We start from the raw sequence: 10,264 nt of genomic DNA, 5'->3' as shown, positions 1-10,264 counted from the left end.
AAATACTTAGGAGTATATCTACCTAAAGAAACAAAAGACCTATACATAGAAAACTATAAAACACTGATGAAAGAATTCAAAGAGGACACAAACGGAGAAATATACCGTGTTCATGGATTGGAAGAATCAATATTGTCAAAATGGCTATTCTACCCAAAGCAATCTATAGATTCAATGCAAGCCCCATCAAGCTACCAACGGTATTTTTCACAGAACTAGACAAATAATTTCACAATTTGTATGGAAATACAAAAAACCTCGAATAGCCAAAGTAATCTTGAGAAAGAAGAATGGAACTGGAGGAATCAACTTGCCTGCCTTCAGTCTCTACTACAAAGCCACAGTCATCAAGACAGTACGGTACTGGCACAAAGACAGAAATATAGATCAATGGAACAGAATAGAAAGCCCAGAGATAAATCCATGAACCTATGGACACCTTATTCGACAAAGGAGGAAAGGATATACAATGGAAAAAAGACAACCTCTTTAACAAGTGGTGCTGGGAATATTGGTCAACCCCTTGTAAAAGAATGAAACTAGGACACTTTCTAACACCATACACAAAAATAAACTCAAAATGGATTAAAGATCTAAATGTAAGACCAGAAACTATAAAACTCCTAGAGGAGAACATAGGCAAAACACTCTCTGACATAAATCACAACAGGATCCTCTATGACCCACCTCCCAGAATATTGGAAATAAAAGCAAAAATAACAAATGGAACCTAATGAAACTTAAAAGCCTTTGCACAACAAAGGAAACTACAAGCAATGTGAAAAGACAGCCCTCAGATTGGGAGAAAATAATAGCAAATGAGGAAACAGACAAAGGATTAATCTCAAAAATATACAAGCAACTCCTGAAGTTCAATTCCAGAAAAATAAATGACCCAATCAAAAAATGGGCCAAAGAACTAAACAGACATTTCCCCAAAGAAGACATACAGATGGCTAGCAAACATATGAAAAGATGGTCAGCATCATTCATTATCAGAGAAATGCAAAGCAAAACCACAATGAGGTACCATTACACACCAGTCAGGATGGCTGCTATCCAAAAGTCTACAAGCAATAAATGCTGGAGAGGGTGTGGAGAAAAGGGAACCCTCTTACACTGTTGGTGGGAATGCAAACTAGTACAGCCACTATGCAGAACAGTGTGGAGATTTCTTAAAAAACTGGAAATAGAACTGCCATAAGACTCAGCAATCCCACTTCTGGGCATACACACTGAGGAAACCAGATCTGAAAGAGACATGTGCACCCCAATGTTCATCGCAGCACTGTTTATAATAGCCAGGACATGGAAGCAACCTAGATGCCCATTAGCAGATGAATGGATAAAGAAGCTGTGGTACATATACACCATGGAATATTACTCAGCCATTAAAAAGAATTCATTTGAATCCGTTCTAATGAGATGGATGAAACTGGAGCCCATTATACAGAGTGAAGTAAGCCAGAAAGATAAAGACCATTACAGTATACTAACACATATATTTGGAATTTAGAAAGATGGTAATGATAACCCTATATGCAAAACAGAAAAAGAGACACAGATGTACAGAACAGAATTTTCGACTCTGTGGGAGAAGGCAAGGGTGTGATGTTTCAAGAGAACAGCATCGAAACATGTATATTATCTATAGTGAAACAGATCACCAGCCCAGGTTGGATGCATGAGACAAGTGCTCGGGCCTGGTGCACTGGGAAAACCCAGAGGGATCAGGTAGAGAGGGAAGTGGGAGGTGGGGATCGGAATGGGGAATACATGTAACTCCATGGCTGATTCATGTCAATGTATGACGAAAACCACTACAGTATTGTAAAGTACTTAGCCTGCACCTAGTGAAAATAAATGAAAACAAAAAAAGAAAGAAAATAAAAAAGGAGTTTTGGGAAATGAGCAGAATTTTTTATGCCTGTACGAAGGAGTGCAATTCTAGAAAGAAAATCATATAGGAACACATACACTGAGTATAAGACTAAAAACATTAATAACAATGGAATTCTGGATAGTTAGCAGTGTTGGAAGTTCCTACAAATTGTTCAAAATTTTTCTAACACATGTAGATTATAAAGATTTGTTGTATCTTCTATGGAGTTTAATTTTTAATCTCTAAAGTCTTTTTATGGTCATTGGTTATCATGGGTAATTAAAGTTCACTTTTACCATTTTATAAAATATACAAACTATATTTTCTTTGTCGGACGATGAATCACAAACCTGTTTAATTGACAAGCACAGCTGCAGTGCTCTGGGTATGGAGTGAAAGGGAACCTGACTACAGTGCGTGTGTCCTGAATAGTAGGAAAGGACCTGAAGCTATACATACAGTTAGGTCCTAAACCCATAGTTTCGGGTAAGATGATTTGCTCTGAGAATTGGAGTAGCAACTGGAGGGAAGAATATGACTTCAAAGAAGAGGTCTTTAAGATGGGGGTTACTGGAGCAAGTGTGTAAACTGTAGCAATATTTCTGTAAAGAGATGCTGTGGAGCAGAAGCAGGTAATTCCAATACCTATTTCTTTGAGTAGTAAGAGAACTTGGTTCAAGAGTACTTAGTGTAGTGTTTGGTCTCTCACGGGCACTTTTTAAATTTTAACAATGAAGAATAACTCAGCCATTTAAAAACGAGTGAAATTCTGCCATTTGTATCAATATGGATTGTCCTGGAGAATATGATGGGCTCTTCCAAAGATAAAAACACTACGTGCAGCTATGCTAGTCATGTTGGTAGTGGAAGATGACGAAGTTCTATGTAACTACTCCCCCTTTCCCTGTGAGGTATGGTGCAAGTCATAAGCAGAGAGTCAAGGTGTGAAATGGTATTTTTAGGGAATAACAAACAAATTCTATTGAGTGAGTCAATGGGATACTATATTCCTGGAAGTTAAGACTGAATACTGCAAAAAGATAGCATTTCCAAATCAATGTATGAGTTAAATACAATCACAACAATATCCTAGTGGGGTTTTTTGGACAGTTAGCAGATGATTCAAAAATTCATCAGGAAGAATAAACTGATGATAAAACCTAAGAAAACTTTGGTGAGAAAAAATGGAAACAGAGACTCTTTATTGACCAGTGGAACTAGAGAACAGGAGCAGAAACATTCTCTACTGCTAGAGTTACAAGACAGCATATACTCAAGCAATTATAAATACAGTAACAGTAATAATAAACACATACTTTGGAAAGGTGATTAAGAACACTAGTAAGAAAATCAGCTATTTAGAAACAGAACTTAAAGCTCATCCTTCATCATATACCTATATAAACTGCAGATTAAAAAGTCAAATGTCACTTACAAAATTATTAAGCAAATCTAAAAGAAATTTGAAAATATTTTCTGAACAAAGAATGGGAAATGTAAGGATCTACAAACAGCTACAAAAAAACCTCATTAGATGAAGCAAAATAAGTAATATAAATGAAAACAGCTGTTACATTTTCACTGATATGTTTAATAAATAAGCAAAGCAAGTTCAAATGATAAGACAGCTCCATAAAGTGTACAATAAACAGGCACTTCCAGCTCAACATTTCACAGGATGGAAAGGGTTTCTAAATTACTTGTTAGCAATCTGGCTCTTTATAACAAGAATTTAAAAGAAGTTTCTTGGCTTGCACCCCACTATTTCCACTTCTACAATTTGACATAACTTAATATATACCCTTATGTAGGAAAATTTGGAGTGACAAAATTAAGTGTAAGGAAATCCTAAATATATTATAGCAGATTCATATGATGACATTATGTAATCATTTGAAATGAAGTTTTATTAAGAATATTTACTAGTTAGTCATGTAATAGTTAGCATGGTTTACGGAGAAGGCAATGGCAGCCCACTCCAGTACTCTTGCCTGGAAAATCCCATGGGTTTTCCAGGAGGAGCCTGGTAGGCTGCAGTCCATGGGGTCGCGAAGATTCGGACACAATTGAGCGACTTCACTTTCACTTTTCACTTTGATGCATTGCAGAAACGGTAAGCCACTCCAGTGTTCTTGCCTGGAGAATCCTGGGGATGGCGAAGCCTGGTGGGCTGCCGTCTATGGGGTCGCATGGAGTCGGACACGACTGAAGCGACTGAGCAGCAGCAGCAGCAGCAGCAGCAGCATAGTTTAAGCACTTTGCCAAATTCTGGTCTATGTGCCTTATCATCTTATTCAAGACTCCCTAAAACATCATGAAATCATCATGAGTTCTATTAATATCACTGCTTTTCAGATGAGCAAACTGAGAAACAAATGGTTTAGTGTTCAAAGATGCACAGACGATAAAAGGCTCAACATTCTCTCTCTCCCTGCTACTGTCTCTCTTTACCCCTACACTATGATGTTCCTTCTTCACAGGAAGAAGTTCACCAAATCTTAAACAACAACAAAGAAAGAACCTTAACCAAAACGTACAAAACTATTCAGTAAAATACATATATGAAAAAGCAAAAAATAGAAAACTTAAGTGATTTTGGCTTCTTTATCAAGTTTCAAGTTTTATGTTTTTATGATGAATGTGGATTAGTTCCATAGATTATTATATTTGTATTATCATTTATCTTAATAGATGCAGCAATCTAAGACAGTTTTTATAAAGAAAGAAAGTTTTTCTGAGTTTTAACAAAGCATTGCCTCAAAAATAATCTCAACTATGTGAGACAGGTATTTTTGGAGCTTCTCAACTGAACAGATTTTAGCTGCCGGTTTTTGTTATAAATCTTCCCACACTGATACATTGAATGATAAAAATAAAGCATATCTAAACTAATAGATATGCTTCCCTGGTAGCTGAGATGGTCAAGAATTTGCCTGCCAACGTGGGAGACCTGGGTTCAACACCTGGGTCGGGAAGATCTACTGAAGAAGGGAATGGCAACCCACTCTGGTATTCTTGCTTGGAGAATTCCATGGACAGAGAAAACTAGAGGGCTACAGTCCATGGGATTGCAAAGAGTCAGACACGACTGAGCGACTAAATTTCATTCTAAGCTAATAGAAAGTGAATTATATTTGGTAGTCTTCCTTTCCTGTGGACAGAGACATATACATATACTTACCATGCAATTATTTTGATGTTTCAAAACAGGTCTGTCTGTATGTAAATTATATATATATATATTTAAATCAAGCAAATACATATTACATGACTCTCACTGCTATTGTATCTCCAGTCTTCACTTGAAATCTGAGAATTTCCACATTCCATTTTATTCATTTCCATAATTTTAACTTCAGGCAGTATAAAAATGTACCATTTAGCTTTTTTTTATCTCAACATAAGGGCTTCCCTGGTGGCTCTGACGGTATAGAATCCGCCTGCAATGTGGGAGACTTGGATTCGATCCCTGGGTCAGGAAGATCCCCAGGAGAAGGGAATCGCAACCCACTCCAGTATTCTTGCCTGGTGAATCCCATGGATAGAGGAGCGACTGGCTACAGTGGTACTGGCTACTGGCGGGCTACAGTCCATGCAATTGCAAAGAGTCGGACATGACACAGTGACTAACAATTTCACTGTAACACTTTCAACATAAGTACTTGTACAAATACAGTCACAAATTCATTATTCTTTCCAACTAATTGCTTGAACAACCATCTGCCTAACAAGACAAGAAGCCCAAGATATCTTCTGAAGTTATTTCTCTCTACAACTAAGAATTCAGTTCAAATGAAAGCAGTCCTCCTCTGATTTTAAGAGGCCGTTGGAGTTTGATCAGCCTGTTATTAGCTATATGATTATCACTGCTATATGATATTGAAATTGAAACTTAGTCTATCATGTCTGTGGCCATGAAATGAAAAGACACTTGCTCTTTGGAAGAAAAGCTAAGACAAATCTAGGCACCATTTAAAAAGCAGAGACATTACTTTGCCCACAAAGTTCTGTCTAGTCAATCTATGGATTTTCCAGTAGTCATGTATGGAGGTGAGAGTTGAACCATTAAGAAGGCTGAGCACTGAAGAATTGATGTTTTTGAACTGTGGTGTTGGAGAAGACTCTTGAGAGTCTCTTGAATTGCAAGGAGATCCATCCTAAAGGAAATCAGTCCTAAATATTCATTGGAACAACTTATTCTGAAGTTGAACCTCCAGTTCTTTGGCCACCTGATGTGAAGAGCTGACTCATTAGAAAAGACCCTGATGTTGGGAAACATTGAGGGCAGGAGGAGAAGGGGATGACAGAGGACAAGATCATTGGATGGCATCACTGACTCAAATGACATGAGTTTGAGCAAGCACCGGGAGAAATGGTGAAGGACAGGGAAGCCTGGAGTGCTGCAGTCCATGGGGTCACAAAAAGTCAGACACCAGTGAGTGACTGAACAACAACTACCACATCTACTTAGTAACTGTGTCAGGAGGTATGTCTATAGTATGCATTTTCCCAGGACCCTCCTCAAAGCTCCCACAACCTCTTTATTTCTCAGGCTGTAGATGAGGGGGTTCAGGGCTGGGGTGACAATCGTGTAGAAGACAGAGATGATGTTGTCCTGCTTGGCGCTGTGGAGGGAACTGGGCAGAACATACATGAATGTGGCAGCTCCATAGAACATCCCGACCACAGTCAAGTGGGAAGAGCAGGTGACCAGGGCTTTCTGCCTCCCTTCATTTGAGGGCATGTGGAGCACAGTAAGTAGGATTAGTGTGTAGGAGGAAACAATGGCAGAAAGGGGGAGCAAGAGGAAAGTCACACCTGTCACATATACAATGAGTTCATATCTGGAAGTATCTGCACAGGCCAACTTCAACAGAGGTGGGATCTCACAAAGCAGGTGGCTGATCTGGGACATGCAGAAGGAGAAGTGCATGGTGTGCAAGGTATGTCCTAGAGCACTCAGGGAAGCCAGGACCCAGGATGTGGCCACCATGAGCCAGCAGACCCTCGGCCTCATGAGGACCATGTAGTTCAGAGGATGACAAATGGCCACATACCTGTCATAGGCCATGAAGGCCAGTAGGAGGTCCTCTGCACCACCGAGGGTCAGTGCCAGGAACATCTGAAGGGCACAGCCCTCAAAGGAGATGGTGTTTTCACGGAGCAGAAAATCCATGAAGGCCTTGGGAGTGACAACAGACGTGAAGAGGAGGTCCATGAGAGAGAGCTGCCCGAGCAGGAGGTACATGGGCACGTGGAGCCGGGCATCCATTGTGATGGCCAGGAGCAGAAGGCCATTGCTTGTGAGGGCCAGTGTGTATAGGACCGTCATTGTAGCACAGAGCAGCTCAGGAGACCCACTGTCATTCAGAATCCCCATCAATATGAAGCCGCTTCCCAGGGTGGAGTTCCAGTGCTCCATTCTGTGTTGTTTCTTTAGTTATATAGAACCAGACAGTCTTGATGAAAGCCTTTCTAAGGGAGATTACTCTAGTTTTGTGTTGTCTCACATCACTATGGAATTACCAATAAGAATTCCATGAGATGATATCTTTTCCTCTTGGTAGCTAGGTTTGCCTTCTGTCTTCTGAGTTTATGCATCTTTTCATTAAATTATTATAAAGTATCCTATAAATTAGAAATAAGCATATTGGTCATAGCCTGTCATCTTTAAAGAAGATAGCCAAGAGAATGAACCCAAGCAAATATCTTTGTAAATAGATAAAATCATAGCTGTCTTCCCAACAAAAAAATACTCTGCACATTGGCTTTTAATTCAGTTGCTTTTCTGCTTTAAATTCCCTCGGGATTCCAATTCTGTTTTTTTCTGCTCCCCTAGACATGACATCTGGCTTCATTTTCCAGTCTCATTGTTCTGCACAGTTTTCTCAACAGGGAACCTCTTGGCTCTTGGACCACTTGGTCTCTTGTGTTCTTGAACTATCCTCACATCCTTGATGAGCATACTGCTACTTTATGGAAGGGAAGAGGAATTCTGTGCATGACCAAATCACTGGGATAGTATAGATTTTGGAGGTACATATTCAGGAACAGTACAAAAGATGTTTGCCTATTTTCAGGTAATGATAAGATGTTTGCTCAGGAGGAATGAGGATAGAAATGAAGGTGATGGATGAGATTTGAAAAGATATGGCAAGGTATTTGTGTTTAGGGTACATGATAGAAGGGGTGAGTTATAAAAGAGGGGGATTTATAGAAAAGATCCAAAGCCATCCCATCACTTGAAAGTAAAAGTAAGATCTTGAACAAAAAAAAGACATCCTCTATCTCGTAGTATTAGCTGTATGAGGAAAGACGCTGGTTCTGCTGAGCCCTGAATCTATGTGGAAGTACTGGTGGAAAGGTGTGAGCAGGAGACCAAGCGGTGTGTGGAACAGTGCTACTTAGTTTCCTCTACATGAATGCAGACCTTTCATAGTTGGATGGAAGTCTCATGAGGCACTCTGGAAAAGAAGAGAATAATATCTCATCTTTCCTTTGTATCCTCTGCTCTGACCCCTCTGTCTTCAGTTTATGTCGCCAACATTGCCAACTTAGTGTTGGGACCTTTCAGAAGTTGGATAATAAAATTCTAAAACTGGAAGGCTTTTCCAATTGATCTAGTTCCTTTCATTCACTCCATAAATATTTACTAAGCACTTACAACAGACCAGGCACTATATTTGATGCTAGGGAAACTGCATGGATGTGAAAAGCCCATTACATAAACACCTACACACATCTACTGGCAATGAAATACGAAGGAAAGTATAACATACTACGAGTCTATCTAAGTGAAGTATCAGGGAAGGAAACTTTACATAATCACTTCTATGTCACTCATACCAGCTACAGGCTGCAGATGAATATAAGGGGACTAAGGAAAAGGGGGTCAGAGTGCAAAGCAGAGAGAGGAGATCGCACTATAAAGGTCAGAACACTGAAGCCGTACAAGCGCAAGTATCCTCCTTGCACTTGTGCCACAATGAAGTCTAGGCAAGTAGTCAACCAGAAAATCATCTTCTTGTAAAGCTGTTTCGTCATTCTTTGGGGTCTGAGATCTTTCTCTGGCCTCACAAAACCAGGTCTATATGTTGAAACTAAGAAATACTGACTGGAAGAACTTCTTTGCCCATTGACAGAGACAAAAACACAAATTCAAAGACAATCCTTAGTACTGTTCCTAGTATATATGTATCTTGAAATACTTCCTTGAATTAAAAAGATGAATGGATATATTAATAAAAGGAAGAAAATAATTAACTGGTTATATTTATCCAGATTTATGCTCTAGGAATTTGGACAGAACTTACAAGAAAAAGCAGGACTTAAGTAAACTGGTGATACTTAGGACTCAAGATCTTTTCTATCTGTCTTCCTCCCCTTGATTCAGAGCACTGCTCTCCCTCCTTCCATTCTCTAGTTTGTCTCCACTACAGTCATCTGAAGATAAATGCCAGAAAACATATAGTGTGCTTACACAGGATGAGCCCCCTTCTGGAAAACTGCTGGTGATGGGTGAATACCTCAGGTCAAGGGAAGAGACTAGAAACCGAGATTAACAGAGGGGCATTGCTGAAATTAAAGGAAATGGCCAGGCAAAGCCAATGAAGAAGATGGAGTCAAAAATTTGGAATCACATCTTTATGTTATTACTCTATATCACTGTTAGCATACTTTAAAATATTCATTGACTTCAATTAGCTTTTTCTGTAGCATTGGACTTTAATATCAAGCAGGAATATATTGAACAAGCACTTAAACTGATTTTAGATCATCCCCTTTTGAGACCCCAGTCTTTTATGGGTACACCCGAGACCATCTGAGGCCAGGATAATCTAGGTCTAGAGATAATACTGATACTTCTACCAGGATGCCAGCATCAGGAAGTATAGGAACCCAGGTCTTGCCAGTGGAACAGATCAACTGTGGGTATATGTAAAGGTACCTAAAGTATAGAAGGGAATGGATGAGTTATAATGGTTGAGAGACTGAGAATCTAAGAAGCAGAGCAGTGAGGTCTTGACCATATATCTCAAGACCCAGATTCCACTCAATTTTCTTGAAACAAAGAAAGAGCCCTTACCTCAGATGGGGAGGGGTTCAGCTGCCTGAGTACACCTACTGCCCTGGGAGTCATTTGAGGGATGAAGATGTCCAAGAAGATGAAGAAAGAGGTGATGGTTCTTCTGGCAAGGGAGGATGTAGGCAGGTGTACAGCTGTGACTGAAATCAGAGGTCAAAATCACCTCCAGTCACATCACCAGTCCTCTCTGGGGGTGGAAATGGATGCCAACGAGAAGATTGAGAGCCTAGGGCAGGATCCTGGGGAAGCAAGGAGCTAAATCTCTATGCACTTCTCTTGTCCATTCTCCTTGCGAG

General features: G+C 39.7%; 1 protein-coding gene across 1 annotated transcript; it reads right to left on the bottom strand.

The window, feature by feature from the left end:
- Positions 1-6,374: 6,374 nt before the first annotated feature.
- Positions 6,375-7,304, bottom strand: LOC136174851 (olfactory receptor 2AG2-like). The gene has a single exon (XM_065945110.1). The coding sequence runs from the start codon at positions 7,302-7,304 to the stop codon at positions 6,375-6,377; it is 930 nt and encodes a 309-aa protein (XP_065801182.1).
- Between the last annotated feature and the right edge of the window lie 2,960 nt (positions 7,305-10,264).

This window comes from Muntiacus reevesi, chromosome 9 (assembly GCF_963930625.1).
Source record: "Muntiacus reevesi chromosome 9, mMunRee1.1, whole genome shotgun sequence".
NCBI classification, from domain to species: Eukaryota; Metazoa; Chordata; class Mammalia; order Artiodactyla; family Cervidae; genus Muntiacus; species Muntiacus reevesi.
The sequence above is the reverse complement of the archived record's forward strand: the minus strand, read 5'-3'. Positions and strand labels throughout refer to the sequence as shown.